The sequence below is a fragment of the Canis lupus genome, chromosome 7 (genome assembly GCF_011100685.1).
Source record: "Canis lupus familiaris isolate Mischka breed German Shepherd chromosome 7, alternate assembly UU_Cfam_GSD_1.0, whole genome shotgun sequence".
In the NCBI taxonomy this organism is placed as follows: Eukaryota; Metazoa; Chordata; class Mammalia; order Carnivora; family Canidae; genus Canis; species Canis lupus.
In genome coordinates, this window is record NC_049228.1 from 5,174,281 (window position 1) to 5,201,744 (window position 27,464).

Consider the following 27,464-nt stretch of genomic DNA (forward strand, 5'->3'; position numbering starts at 1 on the left):
TCACAGACCCTTGGTTTCCCCCCACAGAACACCGCAGGGACTCAGCCTCTCCTGAACCCGCTCCTGGCCTGGTTGCTCCAGAGACCTGTGCCAGCCCAATATGCCCAGTTAGCTCTCTGGCACCAAGACCCCAGCAGCCAGGCCTCTCCAGGAACTAGGACTCCCTCATGTGTCTTGCTGGAGGATCCCCAGGCAAGCCTGCTCCACCTGGCCCTGGCAAGACAGTCAAATTCCCCCAGACCTGCCTTCAAGGGGAATGGTCCTCACGAGGTGGTTTGGGACTTGGAATCAGGCAGGTGCTTATTCCCTCTGAGGCGCACCCCGGTGACCTGACCTCTCCAGACCCAGGAGGCCTTCCAGATCCCTGACTTCCCGGAACCACCCCCTTGGCAAGGCCTGTGATAACCTTTCAGCAAGTCCTCAACAGCCAGGACTGTCCAGGCCCGTGGAGCTGGGGTCTGGCGCCAACCACCTGCATATCCTCCTGGGAACAGGGGAGCCCCAACCCTGTGACTCACTTGGAGGTCGTGGCTGCAAATTGGCCACAGACCCCCTTGAACGTGCTGCCTGGTGCAGACCCAGGCCTCTTGGAGACATACTGATCCCAGGTGTCTTTTATGCCGGGGCATCCTGGGGCCACGAAGCAAGTCTTCAGAGCTCCCGAGCTCCCGGGCTCCTGGAGGTCAGGTCCTTGGTGCAGGTGCAGGCTGGACGTGCGCAGAAGCCTGGCTCTCCGCAAGGGCTCAGGGAGGGCACCGGCCTCCCCAGAGCCAGGGCTCAGCCCAGAGCAGGGACTGCTGTGGGCAGGATGCCGGGGGGCTCTGGGGTCCCTAGGCCCGCATGCCAGCAGGTCCCCCCACACCTGCCCCTGGGGACTAGGCGCCCTTGGCCATGTGGAGCCTAGTGTCCCCGACCTTCGAGCCCCCGTCTCTGGTACTGTGCCCCAAGGCTCTCACTCGAGTGCAGCATGTACCGTTTTCTTCATGAATTAATTGATTTTCTTATTTTGTCACCAGAGATCTGGGAATCATATTCGCTTCTACAGATCTTGTTTTCCCAGAGCGACACAACTGCAGGAACCTCTGCTGTCAACCTTAACCTTGGTTTTTCCTGGAGTTCTTGATCCTGATGGTCTTTGGCCTCCTGTCCACTCCTTTGATCATCGGTGCAGGTGGAAGAGTGTTCTTGACGCTCTTTTGGTATTCTCATCTTTCTAGAAAAATCACGGGAGGCTAGAGCAAGTTCTAGGGGCACAAAGTCTGGCTCCTGCCGGCTAGCCCTAAGAGCAGAGACTAGGGAGCCTGTTCTTGGGCTTTCTTGAATCTGATGCTACTTTGAGGAGTACGGAAATTCTCTATTTCCCCATGTCCTACTGCCTCTCCCAGTGTGGACAAACCCACCTTCCTTCCTTCCTTCCTTCCTTCCTTCCTTCCTTCCTTCCTTCTTCTCCAGATGTTGTTTCCTAAGTCCATCTGTATGTTCTTCCTCCCACTATACTCCGATCATAAATATCGTAACATGTGCGAAGGCCTCATCTGATTTTGAAATATTACATTCCTAATTAATATGCGTGCCTTCCTCGATCTACTGCCTCTATTTAATGTGTACGTGTATGTATATTTTTTAACATATAAAATTAGTAAAACATGTACAAACTTTAATTCAGAGTAACCCAGTTCAAAGTCTCCAAGATGCTATGTTTGAAAAACGCTCTACTTTTATCAGTGGTTTCTACCTTGCTTAATCTTATGAGTTTCTTGGGAGGATAATAGGAAAATTATGATATTTGCATTTTATGCGAAATAGGCCGATGCTATACATTTCACACCTCTGTGATTATAATGTTTTACTCATAACAATTATCTTTCTTGTGATTTTTGTTCATTAGGATAATTGTTACTCCTCCTGCATATTTGAAATGTTACAGTACTAGCACATTCTATAATCCTTCATTTTATTATCTGGCAGCTTCAGAAATTAAATTCTTGCCTACACATATTGTATTTTTTCCAGTTGAAACTTGTAAATAGAGCACAGAGATTATGACCTCAGTTAATCTGTCCCTGAGTATGGTTCTAATATATTCAAAAAAGAAAGCAATTCAGTATGAGGAAAGGATTCCTGTAAGGAGTATAGGTAAATATTGTTAAATGTTAGAGCATTTCAAGGAGCATTTAAAGTATTTAAAGATACTAAATTAGTGGCAACCAGCATTTTCATGGCTTCATAGGTTATGGAAAAGCTTTCAGCAAATCATTTCACTGTCGCCAGGACCCTGAGAGTTAGGTGATATTATGCCTGTATGTTAGAATGAGGACACAGACGCTCAGAATTATTGTCCAATATCAAACCCCTAGAAACCACTAGAACTCATCAAAGTTGGGACTGGAAGCTCTGTCTTCTACTTTCACATCCCAGTCTTTCCATTGCACCCATGTTTCATATTACTACATATTTTTTAGCTCATCCCCTCCTCACTCAGACCTGCCTGTACACCCTACTGATTGCTAGGAAGTCACTACGAGAAGTACTCAGCAAGGTTAAAATGGAGCATGCCAACCACAACTACCTGGTTAACCTAGTAGTTTGTAGACAAACCAGTTGTCAAAGCAAAGATGACAGATGAGACATTCACTCCTCTCTAAAACCTCTGCAGTCCTTCCCTCCTTGCTATTCAGCTCATTATTACTCATACAATAATAATATTAATAAATGTATTCAGAGGAACCAAGTTTCAGTTCAACATCCTGAAAGAACTGCATTTTTGCTCTGCTCTTAGGCCATGTTTTCTATGAAGATCGTCCTGACCCTAAGCCGTGTCATGGGCTCCTTTCCTTGTGCTTCCTCAGCATTCTATCAGGAGAGAGACTGTAAGTTTTGTCTGCACACCTCCTCCCAGAATAAACTGAATATTTTGTCCAGGATAAATTTTGTCATGGTCATCTTTAAGTCTCCATGGCCTGCCACAATGTCCAGTGACATGCAAGTAGGTCATAAATACTTGCTGAGTGAATAATATTTGTTACTTTGTTCACTCATTCAACAAACATCTGTCAAAAGCCAGTAACTTAATTTCTTCATAAAAGATTTCACATGACTCTAGTTTTGAGTAAATGGCTGAACAAGTGTGTAAGGTTTTTATATGACATCACAAAAAAATGATCCATTTCATAATTAAGGACATATAGAAAAACAGTCATTTTCCTTTGAGAATATGAAGATACAACCTGTGAAATTCATATATTCTTTTTTGGCTGGTGCATATTATTCACCTTTTGGATGTGAAATATATTTATTATGGGGATACATATTAGGTGGTGAGTAAAATGTGAGCTATTTAGGTAGTTGCTCACAAAAACAATATTTAAATGTTCTTTCTTTTTTAAAAAAATATTTTATTTATTTATTCATGAGAGACACAGAGAGAGAGAGAGAGAGAGAGGCAGAGACACAGGCAGAGGGAGACGCAGGCTCCATGCAGGGAGCCCAACATGGAACTCAATCCCAGTACTCCAGGATCAGGCCCTGGGCTAAAGGCGGCGCTAAACCGCTGAGCCACCCGGGGATCCCCTAAATGTTCTTTAAACTCATGTCTTCCATATTGCATATCTTTATATAAATGACTATTAATACTTATTCCCAATAAATTGATTTAAGTTCATCAAATGATTTATGTATTAAATTTGTAATCAGTACAAAACTTTCAGTAATAGTGGTAAACATAATGCTAATAGCAATTTTTCTCATGAAATAAGCTTATATTTTATGATATAATGTTTATTTGCCCACATTATTTTCATGAACATTAAATTATCTGTATGATTTGTCATAAAAAATGACATTAGAAGTGTGGTTTAGTTGATCAAAAATATATTTAGAAAGGATGGAACATTAAGCCTAGATTCAAATCTCCACATTGACTGAAATTCAAATTATGCTTTTGATAAATGCCACTGGAATGGCAGCATCAGAGTTAGCGACATCATACCTGTTAGTCTTCTTCATCAGCATGGATGAGGACTATTGGAGAAGATACGGAAAAGAACATTAAAAAATGATTAATAGAAGAAGTTCTGATAGGAAATTATAAATGAGTAACCATGTAATGCAGAGAGGTAGAAGAAGTTCCAGGTGTGCATGTGATAGACTGTATGACACTGGGGTTGATATGAACTAGTGAGGAAAACCACCCTGCTGCGCCAACTAGTCTGGAGAGACCTGTCAGGAATAATCTAGAAGTCCCACCAGAGGGCAATAGAGAGCAGGACAGGAAAGGTACGCTCATATTTTGTTGGCATGATCCACGAACCTTCGGTGTGGATTCTTATCTTAAATTTTAAAAGAGGAAAAATGATGTTGTTGTTAAAACTTGATACTATTCTTTTGTCTTTTCCTATTTAATAATAGTCCAGTGACCTGGATTCTTGTATTGTTGGGCGCCCAGTTCTACCGAAACACCTGGTTCAAAATATGCTCAACATAACCAGGCGGGTGATTTTCTTAAAATGTAAATCAAATTATTTCAATCCTCTGCTCAAAACTATACAACAACTTCTCATTTTATTAAGAGCAGAGTCAAAGTCCTTACAATGGCCCACAAGCCCCAATAGTCTATTATGTCTCCTTCGCCTTGTTCACTCCACTCCAGGCACATCAGCTTCATTGCTTCTTCTCAAACATTTCAGTGCTCTTGACCTGAGGGTCTTTGCATCTGCTGTTCCTCTGCCTCGAATGCTACTCCACAAGACATTTGCCTGACTCCCTTTCTTACCTCTCTAGAACTTTATTCATGTGTCACCTTCTTAGTAAGACCTTCTCTGGTCATTCAACCTAAAGTTCAATTCCTAATTCCCCCATTTTGTTTCACTTTTACTTTAATCCACTGTCTTTATCACCACATAACCTGCCATATATTTTATTTATTACTTATCTTATACGTGTCTATCTCTTCTCTCTAGAATGTAGGAGGACTTTTTCATCACTTTTCTTTGTTCTTATATTCACAGAACCTGTAACAATAGCTAACTCAATAAATATATATATGTGAGTATGTATTTTGACAAAATTAATGACTGAATGAATTCAATAGATATCTATTTTCATTCATATCATTTATCCAGAACTATCAATAAGTACTACACACACACACACACACACACACAACTTTGTATTGTCACATGAAAATCCACGTAATTGCCTGCATCAGTGGTTTCTCAAAGTGTGGTTCCCATACCACCAGCAGCAGCAGCAGCAGCAGCAGTATCACATGGGAACTTGTAAAAAATGCACAGGCCCCACCACAAATTCACTAAATCAAAAACTATATTTTCATAAGCTCTCTGGGTGAGTCTGATGCAGGCTAAACTTTGAGAACCAATGATAGAGATACATTTATTCAGTTGGAAATGGAAATTGAACTTGTAATGCATTCTTATCTTTCATATTAGAGACTTTAAGCTTTTCTTGGATACAATACATTTGGGAATATCCTGGCTTTAATAAATGGCAAGTGAGTCTTTTTCTTAGGAACGCCCATACCCACCTTCCCCTTCATCCTTACAGTTAGTGCTCCAGGCCAGGTCCTAATGTCTTACCCCTGGCATTGCAGTGGCTTTCTACCTAACTAGTCTGCTAAATAGTGTTCTCACTAGTCTCCACATGCTAACACCTTTTCTTGAATATAAAATGAATTTTTTTCCATGTTTTCATTTCCGAGACAAAGATGCATCTTCCAGTCAATAAGTAAATTTGACGAAGTGGTTTTTTTCTTATTTTCCACAAGATTGTTTTATGCCAACAACCCATTTTTTAACAGAGGAAATAGATATTTGCCTACACTGTTTTGCTTCATCATGCATCGAATTGCCTTTTCCCTATCCTCTTGTAGCCCCTTTTTTCTCATATTACAGGCATCTTAAATTAGTGAAAATGTTCAGTTGTCAATCTGCTCATTTTAAAGAAAGATCCCAGTGAAAGAATGATACATTGCAAAATCTTGAACTAAAAGCAGTCACATGCTCAAGGCTGAATATTCTTTTCATTAAAAAAAGTTTGCAGCTGTGTACTTCCAGGTTAAAGTAGAGTTTTTGCTTATGCCTTCCATATTCTCCCCAGCATCTTCAGTGCCTCTCTCTGAGCCTATTTCTGGAGTTCATGAATCACCACTTAGGAAGCACAGCGGAGAGCACAGAGCAGGATTCCCACAGTGGGAACCCTCTCTCCGTCTGCTACTGCTCTTTTTCCTCTCCTACCTCCCTGTCTTTTAAAATTTATTACGTTTTCTTACTTTGCTGCTCTGAGGAGCACAGGCTTTTTCCTGTAAGCCATGTTCTTTATGAGCCTCTAAATTTGGATGTAGCACACAGCAGCTAGGTTATTGTAATAGTTTCCAGGATTCATTGGAAGGTCTGGGTTGAGCCAGAGTACCTATGTATCCATGCTGATTACTAATAGTCTTTTTCTTCTCTTCCCAGCTCTGGCCTTTCCCTTGGTCCTAGAGACCTTCTCTGGGTTTCTCATTAATTGGCCTTGGTCCTATAGACCTTCTTTGGGTTTCTCATTAATTGCCACAAGCACTAGTAGCCATGAGACGGCACTGAAGTAGGCCAGCCTTCTTGTGGGTCTAAATGATGGGATATTGCAAGAAAAGTTTCTAAATTAAGTTCACATAAATCTAATTTCTGGCTCCCAGCCTTAGCTATACATTAGAATTGTCCATTAAATTTGACCCTCCGAAGGTGGAATCTGAGCATCTTTGTTTCAGATCTTTCTAGCTAATGGCTAATGTCTAGTCAGGGCTGGAAACCACTGATGAGCTCCCAGAATACAGGCTATTTTACTTGTGGAGATTGGTGATCAAGCCTAAAATCACACCTTTGTGTCCGAATAACCCTAACCAGCTAATAACAGACATGATTCTTACTGCCTGATGGGTGTCATTTAAACTGTAAGCAAGTTACATTTATGTCAGCAGAGCTAAAATAATAAAATTTAGCTGATTTCTTAGAAAACAGGAGAGGAACATAGTCAAATAAGAACAACTCTATTATACCACGGTTTGGGCAAGGGAAGTGTCCTCGTTGTGGGCTCTGAGCTAGTGTTACGGTGAGAAAAAAGCATTGATTTTCATTGGGCCCAATAGGAATATGATATATCCGCAGTATAAATTAATTCATTGTAGAGTAAAGTGCCTTATAATGTAGGTACCTTACTACATTTGGAATATACCCTTGACATCTTTTATGCCTAAATTTATACCACTGAAAGGATTCATTATAATCCAATTAATTGAAATGTAAAAAGTAAGAACACATTGTAAAACATCATTTTTCAAGCTGTGTTTTGCAATCATAAGACTATTTCAAAACACTATAGGGAAAGTGGCTGAAACATTTCTCTGATCTCATGTGTGTTTCTTTTAGTTACCATTTGCAATAGCATACTAGCAGCAGGAAATAGAAGACACTATCTTAATAAACCATAGTGGTCTTTAAATGTGTCTGTTATAAGGGTGCCTCGGTGGCCCAGTTAGTTAAGCTGCTGACTTTGGCTCAGGTCATGATCCCAGGGTCCTGGGTTCGAGTTGGGCTCTCAGTGAAGTGCCTGCTTCTCCCTCTGCCCCTTACCATGCTTGTGTTCTCTCTCTTGCCCACTTTCTCTCCGTCTCTCAAATAAATAAATAAATAAATAAATAAATAAATAAATAAATAAATTCTTTATTAAAAAGTGTCCATTATAAACAAAAACAATACTACACCAGCCCCACAAAAACTTATTTCTTATGTTTACACAAAAATTTTAAAAACTGAAATTTAAATTGCTGTAACTCAATTTTCAACAATGGATATGAGGATTTGGGATATAAATATGGAGATTTCCACGACTAAGTACTGTTTCATAAAGCCTCGCCACTGTTCCTCATAACTTTTAGCTTAGTATTGGTAATGAAAGGCAATCAATAAAATAAATTTCTACTTAACACATCATTTTACCATCAAAACATATGTACCCAGAAGGTAAACGTTAATCTATTTACCTTAGTTTCATTACCAACAAAAGGTGCCAAGAAATATATGAAAACAATTCAGACAATTAGAACAATTCAGAAATGGTTTATTAAGCAGCCATTATTTATTATACCTTGGGAACAGTGCTTCTTCTTAATACAACGACTGACATATAATAAATACCCCAAAATATTGATGTATGGATGTATAAATATGAGACGTGACTTCTGTCCTTTAGGAACTAATACTTCAGTGGGAGGAGACAAAAATACATTTATCTGAAGAACAGGACAGAGTTCTTCAATAGAGATGCAAACCACTACGGAAGTAATAATAATTACCATAACAGCTTAAAAGTATTATATCAGCAGACAGTAAATCAGAAATGCTTCTTGAGGTGTGAGGTGAATGAAGTACTGAAAGTCCAGAGCTTCACAGAGTAGACACTGAATTGAGGAAGGACATCCCAGAGGGAGGGAAACCACTTGAAGAAAAAATGAGGACAGTTCAGGAAAATGGAATGCTTTGGGGGAAGAGGTTATAGAGATATGGCTTATATGTAAGGAACACACTGTGAAGGGTTTTCCATGAGAAGTTAAAATTATTCTGCGTGTTGGGAAGCTTTCAAGTTTCTTCAGAAGGAATGGTACAGTGAGAGCTATTTTAGAAGGATGATTTCAGAGTCACTGTTCAGAACAACTTGAGGCTGGAGGTAGAGTCTAGGAGGTGGTATAGTAAGCATACACAAAATGAGGAGAACATGAGCCAAGGCATTGGTAACAGAGTGGATGAGCTCATTGGAAGACATCTTGGATGTCCAAATGGATTTTGAAGATTGGTTGTAGGTGGGGATCAAGGGAAAGGGAGCAGCTAGGGATATAGCTACTTTATAAAAGAGATATTTCTAGAACGGGTAATATTAGCAGATGATACTGGAGGGTTCTGGTATAAATTTTGAAGAGGAGTACTTTCCAAATGATTGTATTGCTTATTAACATGTTTGGAAAAATAATGGCAAGACAAAGTAGTGTGAAAGGGTTGAGAGAAGAAGGTAAGCTGAAAGCCAGATACCACAGGAGGTTACAAAAGTGGCAAGAGATAAGGGGATAGTGGCATTAAAATGTGAATAATGCCACAAAGATGTGAGTCAGGAAGCACAGGAAAGTGGGGAGCAGAAGTTAGAATGAATGAATGTGAGAAAGCATAGACTACATGAGTTGTTCCCTTACTGTAAAGAATCCAAAAAGGAAAACAATGCAAGAAAGATGGTCACCATGAAGAAGTGATTAAAATGGGTAACTGGTTTAGGAGGATGGGAACCACAGAGACTGAGCATGAGGATAATAAATAGCATGACCCTTTTAGTGGGGAATGGTCATCTTGTAATTCTGTAATAACATACCACGTCGACAGAAACTTTGTTAGTAGATATGAGGTACTACTATTGGCTATTTCCAAGAAATTAAACAAGAAGTGACTTATTTATTTTTTAAAAAGTGACTTCTTTATTAATAAAATTATGGTTTATCTTATTTGCCATGCAGCCTTATTATCACTGATCTGTTGGTTGCACTTTAGAGTCCCCTAACATCTATCCATCTCATGGCCCGCCTTCCCAGGAGGCTGCCATGGCAGGCTTTGGGCATTTGCAGACACACTTCAGCAAGGACAAAAGAAATCTTCTCATGAGGAAACTTGAAGGGCCTTGACCTGGAAATCTAGGCCCCATAGAGCCCACTAATTCTAGACTGAAAATAAGATTTAAATAATGTAACGGCTCCATCTAGAACAACAACAGTGACAGTTGGCAAACACTCAGGCTCCGAGGACTTTCGGTGGTTTAGGAAGCTTTCTACCTAGTGATTAATTCCTGCCAAGACCATTTTCATAAGCAATTGGATGAGACATAAGAAGTCACCTCTGCTTCTGTCATATTAAAAAAAAAGGGAAAGCTAATTGCATCCTCTGGTATTCCAATGAGATAACACTTACCGGAATAATCACGGGGACAGATACAAGTGTATCTTCCTATCTCATTGAGGCATGTAGCTTCATTCTTACAGGGATCTGAGACACATTCATCCACTTCCAGGTCACAGAGCCTGCCTTGATATCCTGGGACACAGAAGCAGGAATAGCCATTGATTCCATCCTGGCACATGGCCCCATTGTGGCAGGGGCTGGAAGCACACTCATCAAGATCGTTTTCACAGAATCTTCCAAAATATCCATCAGGGCAGACGCAGATAGGATGTACAGGGTCCTGATGGCAAATACCTCCGTGTTGACAGGGGTTTATGCCGCAGTAAACAATGGCGGTTTCACAGGTTGTCCCACTAAAACCAGGGGGACATTTGCAGAGAAAGCTCCTTTCTCCTGGGTTGTTCACACAAGTGGCATTTCCTTGACAAGGATTGGAGAAGCATGGATTCCTCATGTTGTCACAGTCTTTGTCCACATGAATGGCTGCATCTGAACAATGGCAATTGTTGTCTTTTGAAGAATCATCGCATGTTGAATTGTTTGGGCAAGAATTTGAGAGGCACCTGGTGTCATTTTTATTGCAAAAGGAATCTACAAGGAAATAAAAAATACCAAGATGAAGTTTACAAATAAATGGCTAAGGATAAAATTAAAGATCGTCTTTCTGCTCCTACGCCATCTCAAACTCATTAATGAAAAACAGTTGGCTGCATTCTTTGGATGAGTTTTGTCAAATAATGTCTAATGAGGTTTTTCATTAATAATGATTTGTCAAATCTTTCCATATCATTACTAATAAGAAACAAAAATAGCTGGTTCGAGATCCTTTGCTTCTCCACGTCCCTTTCTCCAGGTCAAGTGCCGTTGAGCAATGGGGGTGAATTGAAGCAACTGTTAAATTGTCCTATACACACACGCTTTTGAAATTCACATCCTCTCATGGAGGATTTTGGAGTATACTGGGAAATAAGGCACAAAATTGTCTCTGAATATAGTCTAACTGAAACCAATATTTAAGTGAATGTTACAACTTGGTTTACCTGCTTTATCACAATGATCATTTTGTTCTAAAAAGAAAAGCATAGGGCAGCCCTGGTGGCTCAGTGGTTTAGTGCCACCTTCAGTCCATGGTGTGATCATGGAGACCTGGGATCGAGTCCCACGTTGGGCTCCCTGCGCGGAGCCTACTTCTCCTTCTGCCTGTGTCTCTGCCACCCCCACCCCTGTGTGTGTCTCTCATGAATTAATAAGTAAAATCTTTAAAAAATAAGAATAAAAGCATAAAGAAATGAAAATATTAAAACAAAATAAAAGACCAACTATTTGTTGAAGCCCTACTCTTTGCACCAAGCTTGCCAGATATTTCACATAAATGATTTCTGATCTGCACAGCAACACGGTGTTATTATGCACATCTTACAGATGACAAATTAAATCCCTCTGCGAGGAAATAGATGTAGTAAAGTTTATGGACTTTTGCTTTTCTTAAAGCATCTCTGTTCTAGACATCCATTTTTGAAGCACTAATTGGGATAATAACCAAAGGAAAAACAACAATTCTTTAATTTTTTGCCATACTCATTAGATATGTGTATGTGTAGAAGTTTTCACCAAATATACATGTATTATGATCACAGCATTGGTATGTTCTTAATCACAGAGAAGGTTTATGGTTTGTCAACTCAATTGTATTATCCCACAAAACACTGTCTTGCATGTGGATTCATCTACTATATCATTCTCTTATTTTTACTTCCTTTCTCACAATATTGCTCACAAATATAGTAGCCGGCAACGGTACAAGCTTGTAATAAAAAAAGGTACAAAATGGAGAGCTTGCTCTTAGGACATGAGACATAAATCAACTGTTGCCAGGAGAAAATAGTGTGTAAACTTTGAGAAATATGTAATGATAAATCTTTTCCCTCTCTTCCCGCAAAAAGAGAAGTGGCTCTCATAACATGGTGTGGCCACCAACAGGGCGATGCAGAGATACTGAAAAGAAATGACTACTTGGTACATCATATCAGAGCATGAAGATTTTTATAATTATCTTCTTATGGGGTCTTTCTGGCAGCCAACAATTTTCCTCTAGAGGGTTGATCGGAGAGCAAATGTTTTCTACCTCCTTGAGAAAAATTCAACTAATCATTCTTATACTTTTGTGTTTTTGTTTTTGTTTTTTTCAGATGCTGGCTTTCCTATCACATCTTCAAATGTGATGTCTTAGTGTCACTTCCTGAGAGCTTTCTAAATTCTAAACTCTTTTTCTAAATTTTATTGTTTTGTTTGCTATGCTATACATGCTGTTATTCCTTTGTGTGTGTGTGTTTGTTTTCTGTTTTCTTCATTAGAATGTTAGCTCCATGGAGAAAAGGAGGAGACCTTGTCTCTCTGTATTTCCAGGGTCTACAATATTACCTGTCACGTCGCAGGTGCTCAGTACATACTTATGGGAAGGAAGGGGGAAAATGTCACAACAGAAACATGAAAGGGTGCTGTGTAATCACAGGGGCCAGGGAAAGTGTACCAGGGAAAGCCTCGTTGAAGAAAAGGCACTTGAGATGACTTTGTTGGTGAATGCAAGTGAAGGAAGGATATTATCTGCAAAAGAGAGAACTAAAGCATGAGGGGTATTGACATTCTCTGTCAATAATAAGAAAAACATGAGAGGATGTGGGACAGAAAAAATGGGGAGGATATAAAGAAATATTTATTTATTTTAATTTAAATTCAATTTAATTAACATATAATGCATTATTAGTTTCAGAGGTAGAGGTCAGTGATTCAGCAGTCTTATATAACACCCAGTACTCATCACATCACATGCCCTCCTTAATGTCCATCACCCAGTAAGTGACCCTCAGTTGTTTCCTATGATTAAGAGTCTCTTATGGTTTGTCTCCTTCTCTGACTTCATCTTGTTTTATTTTTTCCTTTCTTCCCCTATGTTCCTCTGTTTTGTTTCTTAAATTCTACATATGAGGGAGATCATATGATAATTGTCTTTCTCTGATTGACTTATTTCGCTTAGTTTAATATCCTCTAGTTCCATCCATGTCATTGCAAATGGCAAGATTTCAATCTTTTCAATGGCTCAGTAATACTCCTATATATATACATATATATATGTGTATATATATGTGTATATATATATATGTTGGAGTTTATATATATATTATTAAATATATATATAATAACCAATGGAAAATATAATTATTTCCATTAAATATATAAATATATAAATTTATCTATATCTATCTATATCTGTATCTATATCTATATCTGGATATCTCCCACATCTTTACACATTCAACTGTTGATGGATACCTGTGATCTTTCTATAGTTTGGCTATTTTGGATATAACATTGGAGTGAAGGCTCCCCTTTGGATCACTACATTTGTATCTTTGGGGTAAATACCTAGTAGTGCAATTACTTGGTTGTAGGGTAGCTCTATTTTCAACTTTTTGAGTAAACATCAGACCGTTTTCCAGAGTGGCTGCACCAGCTTACATTCCCAACAGTGACTTCCCCTTTCTCTGCATCCTCACCAACATCTGTCATTTCCTGACTTGTTAATTTTAGCCATTCTGACTGGTGTGAACTGGTATGTCATTGTGATTTTGATTTGTATTTTCTTGATGCTGAGTGATGTTGAGCATTTTTTCGTGTGTCTGCTGGTCATTTGTAGGTCTTTATTTAATAAGTTTTAACTTTTGGAAGCATTTAAAGTTCCTGTGTCCAACCTGAAAAAATTCAATTAAATACTGTAGCTGCCCTCTTAACTCCACTATCAAGGGTATTTATGAATTTAGGTTTTCCATTTATTTTTGTTTTGTTAGTGATGGTGATTTTTTTCCTTCCTTTAATAATCAAGCATTATCATTTAAGCCATGAAATGTAGTATTTGGGGATGCCTGGGTGGCTCAGCAGTTAAGCATCTGCCTTTGGCTTAGGGCCTGATCCTGGGATCAGGGATCGAGTCTGGCATTGGGCTCCTTGCATGAAGCCTGCTTCTTCCTCTGCCTGTGTTTCTGCCTCTCTCTGTGTGTTTCTCATGGATAAATAAATAAAATCTTAAAAAAAAAAAAAAGAAATGAAGCATTTGTGTAGAAAGACAGCAAAGGAAATTAGCATTTATTCCCAATGCCCTTCCAATACAACTTTTAAAATGGATTTCTTATAATATTTGGTAAAGCCCTTTACAGATGGAAAGCCAAATTTTATAAGGACTAAGTCATTTGCATAGTGTCAAAGAGAGGTAGGATTTAAACTTCTGATTTGTCTGACTCTAAAGTCCATTTCTTTTTACTGCATTATTTTAGGAGTTAGGATACTTATTGGGTAGAGTTTCTTATGTAAATATGATGATATGCACATGAATGTTTAATTCTGTTCTTTCCAAAATTCCATGAAAGACATAAAGAGACAGCAAATAAGCATATTTAAAAATGCTCAACATCATTTATTATTAGAGAAACTGAAACTAAAAACAATATCTAGAATGGCCACTAGAATGGTCAAATGACAAAAATTAGCAATACAAGATATTGACAGGAAGTCTCCTTCATACCCTCACCAATAATTCTTGCCTGTGTTTTACCAGTTGTATTAGTGTTTTCATATATTGGCCTTTGACTGTATAGTTTCTCCTTGTTTTCTATCTTAGGTTTCTGCTTCTGCCTTTTTCTTAATTCGACTTGCTCTGAGTTTAATTGCTATTTACTTTTTCATGTATTTCTAATTTATTAATTTAGGACTAAAATTTCTATTGTAAGCACAGTTTTACTGCATTTCCTATAAATTTATTTTCAATATCATTCAAATAAAAATATTTCCTAATTTTCATGGTGATTTCTTCTTTGACCTATGGAAAATCCATAAAAATCAATTATATCAAATTGTTAACTGTATTATTCAGAAATTCTATAGCATTGGGGATTTTTCTACTATTTCTCTTCACTGAGATTAATGCACTGAAATCTCCTATAGTGAATATGAATTTCCTATTTCTTTTTTAGTTCTGACAATTTTCACTTCTATATTCTGAAGCTATGTTCTATGTTCATAGAAATTTAAAATGGTTACATCGTCCTGCTGGTTTGACCCTCAAATATTCATAAAATATCCTTTTTATCTTTAGTAATGCATCATACCTTATGAGACTACTTTTACTGTTGTTGTACAGCTATGTCAGTCATATATCTCATACATGGCTGGTGGGAATGCAAAATGGCGCAGCCACCTTGGAAAACAGTTTCCAAGTATCTTATTAATTTAGACATACACTTATTCAGCAAATCCACTCCTAAATATATCCCCCAAGGAAATGAAAACATAATATCCACACAAAAACATGCTTGCAAAATTCATGGCTTTATTCATAATGCCAAACACTGGAAAAAATCCAAATGCCCATCAGCTGGGAAATAAATTTTAACATATCACACATTGGAGTACTACTCAGGAATAAAATGGGCAAATTATTGACCCAGTGAACAATATGGAGAAATCTTTAAAGTATTATATTAAGTAAGAGAAACCAGACACAAAGACTATCAGTTGTATGATTCAATTTTATGATGTTCTAGAGAAGGCAAAGTTATAATGATGGAAAACAGCTCACCAGATGAAGGGAACTAACTGTAAAGGGGCATGAAGGAGTTTCATGGAAATATTCTGTGTCATGATTGTGGTAATAGCTATTGACCATATGTGTTTGCCATGGAAATTGGGTTAATTTTATTGTATGTAAATTATACCTCAATAAATTAGACAAAAAAACTCCTAGAAAAAAAAGGACAAAGAGGAATTCAATTGTCAGACTCACAAGAGCCAGGAGAGAGGTTGAGGAGACAGCAATAAATACCCATATACATACACTCATACATAAATGGAAGCTAGACTGCACATGGGTCAGTTGTGATAGACTTAGCTTACCAGAATTAGCAAAACCCCTTTCTTACAGGGGAAAGAAACCTTAGAAGCAAGCCAGTTTATGTCATAGAAGCCCCCAGTTAGAGGCTCCAGGTACCCAAGTGGTGCTGAAAATGGAGAAAGGTTGTTTGGAAAACTTACCAAAAGCAGAGTTAGATTCTCATCTCCCTTCTTCCACCCCAGGAAACTACATAACTGCCCTTCCCCCATGAAGGCGATTCAAAGACATAGACACAAGTAGTGGTGGTGTGGGAGTGGCCGGGTCTGCTCTGAAAATGAGAGGATGAAGTGAATATCTACACAAAGAATTGTGAGACACTCCTCAACCTCATTTTCAATTCAGTTCTAAAAAATGCCGGCAGCCAGATTTACTCCCCATGCAGGAAACAATTATTCCTCTTGACCAGCCTGAGAGAAAATACTTACAAATGCTGATATTGGCTGTCACTCATTGAAATGCACTGGCCTAATCGCTCAAGAATAAATCCTAATAAGCTAGAAAGCTCTGAGACATGAAATAAAAAGTGCTTTTAAATAGCTCTTTTTAAGCAAACACAAGAGTATATATGAAATATATATAGGCATATAGGGCATTACTGTTCATTAATTATACTTTAAATTATATTACTATTATAATCTAAAGAATAATTATAAACAAACATCCCCATATCTTATACGTATCTTCAGCTGAAGAATCAACAGTACCTCTTTAATATGAACAGATTGTATAATATTAACACATGAAGGAAAACCTCTAAGATAATCTTTTTTTAAAGATTTTATTTATTTATTCATGAGAGACATACAGAAAGAGAGAGGCAGAGACATAGGCAGAGGGAGAAGCAAGGAGCCTGATGTGGGACTCAATCCCAGGACACAGGGATCATGCCCTGAGCCGAAGGCAGATGCTCAACCATTGAGCCACCCAGGCATCCCAAAAACTTCTAAGATAAAACATTAAGACCAAAACTCACACACACAAGAGTTTTTTTTATTAACTGGAAGAGACAAACGATTCAAGGAATAGACAACAATTTATGAAAATTTGAGAATTAATATACTCAGAATTAAGAAAGGATAGTGCAGCAATGGAAAAAGTATAGGTGATTATTAAAATAAACTTCTAGAGTACAAAAGAGGTCTATAAAATTTAAGATACAGGGGATCCCTGGGTGGCGCAGCGGTTTGGCTCCTGCCTTTGGCCCAGGGCGCAATCCTGGAGACCCAGGATTGAATTCCACGTCTGGTTCCCGGTGCATGGAGCCTGCTTCTCCCTCTGCCTGTGTCTCTGCCTCTCTCTCTCTCTCTGTGTGACTATCATAAATAAATAAAAATTTTAAAAAAATTTAAGATACAGTGATAGAAATAAAAAATTCAGTTGAGTATTGAAAGATAATGTTGAGGAAAATCTACCAGGCTCAAAAGAAAAATACTAAGACATTGGAAATGAGAGGTAGAAAGTAGGGGAATAAAGGATCAGGCGAAGAGTTTCAAAATAAGAGAAGAAAGGAAATGGGGGAGGGGTGAAGACAGTAAGGAGAGGAAGGAGATTCAGAAATTTAAATTTTCAACTTCCACGCTCACCTTTCAGGAAGGTATGCTCCATGAAAGTGAGTGTAACCAAGAAGATGAGAGACATGAAACCTAACATACAAGGGATCTAATAAATAAAAAAAAAGCAAGACATTTTACCCAAAATTGCTCCCTGGACTATACATATGCTACCAGCATAGAGATTAACCAGTACTGAGAGCAGAGAGAAGGTGGAGCTCTGAGAAGAAAAATGCAGAGTACGTATATAGAAGAGAGGTAATGGAAAACTAAACAGAACAAGCTTTTTAAACCCTTACTAGTATTAATTCTAGGGAAAATACTGTGCAAGAGGGGAAATGAAATCGTAATATACTATGTAATATACTATGTAGTTGCAGAGTTCTTTATGATAGCAATAATGATCATAATATAATAATTTAGGTAAAACAGTAGAGTTGCATGTGTGCTGGGGGCTGTGGGTGTGTGTGGTTGAGAACTGCAGGAAAATTATTTATTTATTTTATTTATTTTTTTTTGAGAACTGCAGGAAAATTAAATCTACTTTTACCCTAGAAAGTTCCAAGAGTTGATGCCTGGTGGGGAGGGGAGCCTGGTGGCTCAGTTGGTTAAGTTTCTGACCCTTGATTTTGGTTCAGGTCATGATCTCAGGGTTGGGAGATGGAGCCTCACCTCGGACTCCACCCTGAGTATGGAGCCTGCTTAAGATTCTCTCCCTCTGTCTTTGCTCACCCCCTACCCCCTGCTGCCTCCCATGCTCTAAATAAATAAATAGATAGATAAATAAATAATAAAATAAAATGAGAGAAAAACTCAGCCTATTATTTACACATATGTAAATAAAAACAGTAGGAAATAACTGAGAGTTTTAAGTAGTTGCTTCTGGGGAGTGCAAAGTAGGAGTAAAAAGGAGGAATGGCCATGGTGAAAAGGAGACTATTGTTTCCCTTATAACCTTTAGAGACTTTTATAGTATTACTGAATAAATTATAGTACTACTGAATAAATTGCTGAATAAATAAATATTGGCACCATTTGCACCTTTGCTTCCTGGGTTTATTGTGCGTCCATAAGCAAGATGCTAACTGGCCCTCTTGGAAATGCATGTAGCCCATGACCTATACATTATTAACTGACTATGGTGAATAAGCAAAGACAGTTGCCTCTCAAAAAGAAAATTATATTTCTCAAACATATAAATGAATCGCAATTTATCGCATTTTTAAAAATAACTAGGGACACTTGGGTGACTCGGTTAGGTGTCTGACTCTTGATCTCGGCTCAGGGAATGACCTCAGGGTACTGGGGTCAGCCCCGTGGAGAGTCTGCTGGAGATTCTCTCTCCCTGTTCCTCTGCCCCACCTCCTGCTCATGCTTGTTCCCTCGCACTTTTTCTCAAATAAATAAATAAATCTTTAAAGAAAAACAACTGAATAGCCACTAAAGAAATAAAAGCAAACTATGTACTAACCAATGATGTCGTGAAGTAAGGGTTGTAATTTTTCCATTTTTGTGCACCTAATGGAAAAAATCTGTCATTTATATTATTATATTATACCTGGTATATTGTTCAAACACTCGGTTGACAGTAAAGTAATTTTCATAGGAATAACACCTTTAGAACAAAATGTACATGGACACAACACACACAAAACCTTATAGGACTACTTAAAACTATAATTGGAGTAATTTAATTCCAAGGGAAAAGACCATTGAGAATTTTACTTCCAGCTTCCATTTGAGACTTAGATCCAAAGCAAGAAACTTTGCTGGTTATGAAGTGTAATGGACACTTTCAGACCAAGTTATACAGGCCACCAAATTGTTTCCTTGCAGTAAAGTTTGCCACCTACTGGATATTATAAGAAGTTCTAGAACTGTGGGTTTCAGACTTTTTCTTTTCTTTCTGTAAGTACAGCAGTACTCCTTCAAGCAAAATCTCATGAATAATCCCAAAATACAATATCGGAATATGGACCAGCTCAGGTGAAAGAAGGGAAGGAAACCCTGCCGCCCATTCAAGTGGCTTCCTGCCCTTTAAGGAGATACCTCCAAGGAGCCCTAGGGGCTGAGAATAGCAATTTGAAAATCTCTGTCCAGGGGAAAACAAAATATTTTCTATGGTTTTTGAAATTCTTATTGTATTTGCTCTTTGGGTACTGTTAGGGCCTATATAGGTGCAAACGTGTATATACACACTATGTACTTACTTTCATCAGATATTTACATGTTTGTATGCATACCAATATTTTTCAGAGAAGTGAAAACTAATTTGGCCAGTTTCAAAGAAGATGAATGCCCAAGAATTTAACATATTTATTTTGTGTGTGTATGTATACGTGCAGGTGTATTTTCTAATAATTCAGTGTACCTGGAAAACAGCCATAGTGGTATTTCGCTCAGTTAGAGGGTGGAATATATTTATTCAGAGCAAAGAAACACTGCAAGGTGATTTCAGAGAAGAGCATTTTAGTTTCCCAGAGATTATTATAAACAGTATTTGTTCCTTTGTCCTTGACGGTTTTAATGCACTTACCTATGAAACAGGTGAGTAACTCTCTGATTTAAAAATCATCAGTCAAGAATTTGAAATTCTTGTCAGGGTTTTTTTTATCAATATTTTGGGTAACTTTTATATTAGCCAACCATGAGCGATCTGCCACAGTGGATGAGAGGACAGTATAGTGGGGAGGACCAAAGTCCCTAAAGTAAAGCACACTTATACCAAGTCTTGCCCTGCCATTCACAGCCTGTTTTCTCAGCTGCTAAATAAATAAATAAATAAATAAATAAATAAATAAATAAATAAATAAAAATAATAATAAAACCTACTTCTTAGGCTTTTCTCAAGGATTATACCACTAGATTTAAATGGTTGATGGACATATCCTAAGTGCTCAATAAATGTTAGCTCTTATTGTTGTAGGATGTTTAGAGATAATTTTGCATTCTTAGTACAAAATTTACTAGATAAGTACAAAATATAGCAATAGCAATAACAGTAACAACCCCCTCCCCCAAAAAAGAGTACAATCCACTAACACATTTTCACTGCAGGAAATTTATTTTGGATAATAAGCCCAAGTACATCCTTATATAGGAAGCCTGTTGATGAGCTAATTCAACACACCAAAGACATTTTTCCCATAAAGTACCCACACTTAGGATCAAATGAAGATAAATGTCAACCAGAAAAATTCTGTTCTCCAGGATTCGGTTTCCACAAGAAAATATTTAACATCTCACTCTGTATTTTGAATACCACTTAAAATGTTGGCTCAGAGAAATATGGCATGAAGTGAGAATTGTGAAAGGCTTTCACTGCTCAGAAGATCAGCTCTATATTTGTGCTCTCCCCAGTGCCTGTTTATGCACAACAAATGCTCAATGAATATTTCTAGGGTATTAATTGCCAAAATCCTTACCTTAAAGGTTTCCCTTGATGTATAAACCTTACATATGCATGTGTACACCCATGCACACATACACAAGCATGTTGGGTTTGTGTTTTGTTTTTTTCCATGTTTTAAAATACCTTCTTATCACAACTATCCCTACCCTTTTCTTGGGATTTACTAACCTAATTCTCCCCATATAATTCTCTAACTACCTCCATCTCTCTCATTTTTATTGATACTAACCTTAAAAGTCAAATCTATCCTCTGTCAGCAGAAGGGATGGAAGAAACAATTGTTAAAGCTCATATCGAATTAAAATGGCAATTTTCAATACACTTCATGTGAGTTAGATTAAATACTAATCAGCGTACTCCCAACAGTACAAATAAAGCCGTTTGCTCTCATTGCTCTGGGACGCAAATTTTATTGTGTTTTTTCCTCAAACTACGAGAGATGAGGAGGGACTTGGGGAAGCAGATGATGGGATTGGGAGAAGGATATGCTAGCTGTGGTATGGAGTGATGTTTTAAACATGCAAAGGCACAGGGTTTTTTTTTCTATGTTGATATACATTTAATCTAATTTCATTTAAATAAAAATGGGAAAGGAATGGAGGAATTGTGAATAAAAATTTGATATTTCCAGCAGCAGCTACTGAATGGTTTCTGATATTCTTCCACATAAAAGATCTTTTCCTACAGATGAATTAATAAATAAACATTCACTAATGAGTTGTTTTTACTTTATTTCACTTTTGATTTGCTATTTTAAAAAAGATTTTATTTATTAATTCATGAGAGACAGATAGAAGAGAGAGAGAGAGAGGCAGACACACAGGCAGAGGGAGAAGCAGGCTCCATGCAGGGAGCCCGACGCAGGACTCGATCCCAGGACCCCAGGATCACATCCTGGGCCGGAGGCAAGTGCTAAACCGCTGAGCCACCCAGGGATCCCTGATTTGCTTTTGTTAAAACAACAAACTCGTGTCTTTACATAGGCTTTTTGTTTATATCCTTGATGTTTTTTAGAATACAGTTTTATATATTTTATTAAACTACTTTGCAAAAGCCACAATTGATTTCTATAAATTGAAACACCATTGCCTTAAAAAAGGGGACTTAATTGAGCTGTCAAAGAAAAATTTATTCTTTATTCAAGATTTACTCTCTTCTCAATTCCCTGTAGAAATTTGATTGGAGGACTCTTGACATTTGGGTGAATCACCTAACATTTTCAATCATAGTTCGGATTTGAAACTGCAAATACTTGGTGCCTTCTAGGTTTTAAATCACATCCATAATGAGTCGTTAAGATAGATGGGATAAACAATACTACTGGAGATAGAGTAGAAATTTCCAGATCTAAGAATTTCAGTTTAAAAGAGGAAAGTGGCTTGTTGAGTTTTCTTTGGCCAGACTTTCTTCAGAGAATAAAATTTCATCCTGGGTTTGGGGCCGGGTAGCGGGAGAAATGAGTGCAGGAGGGGCACATCTTTATTCAGGATGTAGCCAAAATGGCTCACACATTGAATAATAAATGAATGAGGAAGAAAACTTGAATTCTCATTTAAGCCTTGCTGTGAAGTTCTTAACTTTCACCTCTTTTGATAAAATCAAGCAAATCATCAGATAAATCACTGACTTTGATGTATGATGTGACGGGATCCACATGGAACAGTAAAAATAAGTTGATGAGCTCTATAAGACCTTTCCTTTGCTTTGCTTTCCTATGGCCTCTGAAAAATCAGGCAATCGTTTTCTTAGAGTGGACTTCAATACTAAACAGAGGCCAGTTTCATGTAATGTCAAGAGTATACTTTTACGGTCACACAGATAGAGGTTTAAATTTTAGTTCTGCTATTTGCTATATCTGTGGTTTTAGCAAAACTGGGCCTCAGTTTCCTCATTTGGGAAGGACATGCATAGTGCTTAAGAGCTGGACTTTGGAGCCAGGGTTTGAACCTAGGCTCTGCCACTTCCTAACTCTATGGGTTTTATTAAGATACTTAACTTTTCTGCACCTCAGTTTCCATTTCTGTAAGAATGATACCTACCTCATAGGTCTATCGTGGAGATTAAACTAGTTCATGTACATAAAATGCTTAATAGTACTTGGCACAGAGTGAATATTAGTAGCCATTATTATTATTATCATTATTGTTATTATCATGAGGAATAAAAAAAGATACATAAGTTCCTTGTAAAAGTCTAAAGTAATTATTTAATCAATATTATTTCCTTTCAATGCAGGGTCCAATGGTTGGGACCTTCTATTTTCTAGCAAAGTACCATGTACCTATTTGATGCTTTGTTGGTGCATGCTAATAAAAGAATAAATCCAAGGAAAATGAGATTATAGAATATTGTGAAGAGAGTGTTTAGTTTTTTGTAGTTCCAGGAAATACAAGTTTGTTGTTAGTATACATTGTCTGAGAATCTTGTCTCCTAATCCAGGCAGGAGCCCAATATTGACAACTGTATATTTATCACAGTTAAGTCACATGCAAACTCTGAAACATGACTTCCCTGATCCAGTTGAAAAGACTGTGGACAAATTTCATCGGTGTCACCTGTATCTCAACGTCTTTCTTCTATTATCTCCTCTGTAGAGTCCATGAACTTATTGAGAAACTTTTCCACGAAAATATTTTAAATCCAATCTACAAGACCACCATTTTGCTAGGTGCTTTTACATAAAGCTTCTGTTCATCAACATTATCACTGATGAAATCAGGGGCCTGCTTCTCTAAAGATTTCTTTTACTTTCAAAGCTTTCCCATGAGAATCAAACCTTCTGGGTCTTCATCTACATAGGCCACATGCCTAAGCCCTGGGTCAAGATTGGATCTGGTGTTTGTCCTTAGGGTTGGAGTGATGGACCAAATGCACACTGCAACCACGCACACTTAGCTCAGAGAAGATGCCCTGCCCTTTGTCATCCTTACAACATAACTAAATAATGCAAATTGTGAAGGTCATTTTTACTAAATGTCAATCATTGAAAATGTTAATAAGGGTCTAATTATGTTCCTTTGACATTAAATTCATTTAGAGCTAATCAAGCCTAGACTCTCTGACCTTATTATAATCCATGTATCTTTTAGTAATGACAGACTTTTCAATGACCTCTTTTACTTATGGAATAGACTTACATTTTTACTAAGCTCCTTTGCCTCTAGCAAATTGAAAATCCCACTGTAAAGCTAAAAATATTCTAAATAAAAAGAAAAAAGTTTCCACTTTATGAAGCCATCACTTTTTTAAGTGATCAATGATAACAAATATAATTTCAACATTAATTATAAAACCATTGTACAGAATAATTTAGCCACATGATATTTTAATTGTAAAAAGGGGCCTGAAAGTTCTAATATTATCCATTAGATTTGTACCAGAATGTTAGTAAGTAAATTATATACAATTAAACAACAACAAAAAAATACACATAATTGGTATAATAACTGAAAATAGCCCTTCAAACGTTAGCCCATTGCCCTGTGTACCAAAATGGTATGGACCATATAAGAATGAAACAAGGGATGCCAGGGTGGCTCAGTAGTTGAGCATCTGCCTTCAGCTGAGGGCATGATCCCGGGGTCCTGGAATCGAGTTCTGCATTGGGCTTCCTGCTGGGAGTCGGCTTCTCCCTCTGCCTATGTCTCTGCTTCTCTTTCTGTATCTCTCATAAATAAATAACAAACGAATGAATGAATGAATGAATGAATGAATGAATGAAGCTTTCAGTAAAGAATGAAACAAAAGTGAATAATCTTTCAATTTTATTATTGCTATTATACAAATCTCTCCAATCTATAAGTTCCTGGAGATAAGTGCGTAAACCTTAGTGTTTCATTTAATGCCTATAGAAAACTTATGGGGTTGGAGGTATTATATCCATTTTATAAGAAGTGAGCTGCAGGAATGTTAAATAACTTCCCTAGGTTATGCAGTTAATATGTGGTAGATTAGGGTGCCTAGAAGACTTCAAGACTAAAAAAAAAAAAAAAATTAAAGGAAGATAATAGAATCAGGAAAAAGAAACACCTCACAATCATCTAGATCAGCACTTCCCAACTTTATCAATCATATGAACCACCGAGGATCTCACAGAATTGCCTATTCTGATCCAGCAGGTCTGGGATGAGGCCTGAGACTAGACATTCCCAATACGCTCGCAGGGGATGCCAATGCTTTGCTCCTCTTTCATAGACTACATTTTATTTTATTTTATTTTATTTTATTTTATTTTATTTTATTTGTTTTTAAGATTTTATTTATTCATTTGACAGAGAGAGCAAGAAAGCACAACAGAGGGAGAAGAAGAAGAAGCAGACTCCCACTGAGGAGGGAGCCCAACCCTGGGATCACGACCTGAGCCAAAGGCAGACACTTTACCAATGAAACCCCCCAGGCGCTCCCATAGACTACATTTTAAATAGCAAGTGGGGATCCCTGGGTGGCGCAGCGGTTTGGCGCCTGCCTTTGGCCCAGGGCGTGATCCTGGAGACCCGGGATCAAATCCCACATCGGGCTCCCGGCGCATGGAGCCTGCTTCTCCCTCTGCCTGTGTCTCTGCCTCTCTCTTTCTCTCTCTCTAACTATCATAAATAAATAAAAATTAAAAAAAAAAATAAAAATAAATAGCAAGTGTTGATCGTCTAATAGAAATGCAATGTGGATGTAATGTTATGTATTTTTTTGAAAGATTTTATTTATTTATTCATGAGAGACAGAGAGAGAGAGGCAGAGACATTAGGCAGAGGGAGAAGCAGGCTCCTCACAGGGAGCCTGGTGAGGGACTTGATCACGGATCCCGGGATCACACCCTGAGCCAAAGGCAGACACTCAACCACTGAGCCACCCAGGTGTCCCTAATGTTATGTATTAACACATACAATGTTAGATCTTCTAGTAAAATCTATAAATAAAAATTAAATTAAAAACTAAAAATAAACAGTAAAATTAACTTGAATCATAGATTTTTAACGAAATACAACTAAAATAGTATCATTTCATTATGTAATCGGTGTTAAAAATTAATGAGACATTTACTTTTTTTCCTACTAAGTCTTTGAAATCCTGTGTGTATTTTAAACTTACAGCACATGTCGGTTCCAACTATTCCCATTTCAAGTGCTCAGAGCCACACATGACTAATGGCTACTATATTGGACAATGTAGACTGAACGGTCTTTTCATATTTTTGTATAGGGAAGTTAAGGCTTAGAAAGATAATGTGTGGTTACAACTCTGAATAAGACATTAGTCCTTGATGATTTAAATTATCTTCTTTTATGGCTTGATTATAGTAATAGCCACAAATAAAGACATTTCAAAGTACTTTCTGAGAGTTTATTAATTATGGTATATATCCAAATTTTGCATATCCTTAGAAATCTACCTTTTCCATGAGTATTTTCCATATCTTTGCATTCTTGTTGATCTCTTGGCCTGAGCAGCTTATCATTGCTGAGACACAACTTTACACTTATCTATGTATCTCCCTAATTGTTCTGTTTCATGTGTGGACACTTGCCTTTACAATTAGCAAGCAAACCCTTTAAATTCAGGAACTGTAATATATGCTTCTTTAGTATGTTTGCATATATGCTTTGTGTATTGGGTCTTGATCCCACCTAGAACACTAGCTCCTGAGTGGTGTAGTAAATACGTACTGATTGTTTGCTGATTAATTGGTTTTTGTCCCAAGGAAATTTATTCTGCTCAATTTATGGCTCACTACACTTGAACAGAGGGAGAATGATTTGTCTCTGCCAGGTCACTCTACATTGTGGACTAGATTTGGGGAAAACCCAGGTTACTGTGGTTACTGGATAATTTGGAAGACATTGTGAATATATTTCATTTGCTTTTTATTCAGCTAAAAGCCCCATGGTACTGAGCTTAGCAAGTACAATGCCATTGTGCCTTTGGTCTGGATAAGATTTTGAAGAGTTTATGAATGGCTCCCTGCCCAGTGTGTTCTGGCACATGCTGTTCTGAGCAGGGCCTTGGTGTATACAGACATGCCTCAGCTCATCTGCACAGCCCCATGACACACATGGAGAATGGGTCTTGATCTCCTAGGGACCTATTTGGCAAACTCTATCCCAGAATGCTATGGCAAGTGCATATGTAATGAATTCTGAGGCTTCATTACTGAGCACAGAACACCAGGGAAATGAGAATACCACAGCATTGTTTGAAAACTCAGAGGGAGATGCACGGTTGCTGACATCTTTCCAAGAGTTGAAATAGAATATGTCATATTTGGAACTGGCAGCTTAACTAAATAAAAATAATAAAAGTATAAGGATAGCTTTATTGTAGAAAATATGTGGAAGTGAAACTTCATGTGAAGACATAAAGTATCATCCCTTAGATGAAATCACCCATACTCAAAATATGCCAATAATCATTTCTTTTAGGAAGGCATGGATATGCCTTTGCACTTAAATTATTTGGGATTAAGTGGAAAAATAAGAAAGATGAATCCAAGCAAATAATTCATTGTCGAAATCAATAAATAAATAAATAAATAAATTTTCCATTAATATTTTAATAATACAAAATGTTTTGATATGATA

The 27,464-nt window shown here is 37.6% G+C and overlaps 1 protein-coding gene across 2 annotated transcripts in view; it reads right to left on the bottom strand.

Annotated features, from left to right (window-relative positions):
• Positions 1 to 27,464, bottom strand: part of CRB1 (crumbs cell polarity complex component 1) — a 213,222-nt gene that overhangs the window by 131,907 nt on the left and 53,851 nt on the right. For both annotated transcript variants that reach the window (XM_038541982.1, XM_038541983.1), the window contains exon 2: positions 9,999 to 10,580. In XM_038541982.1, the coding sequence (XP_038397910.1) occupies positions 9,999 to 10,580 (582 nt within the window). The remainder of the gene's footprint in view (positions 1 to 9,998; positions 10,581 to 27,464) is intronic.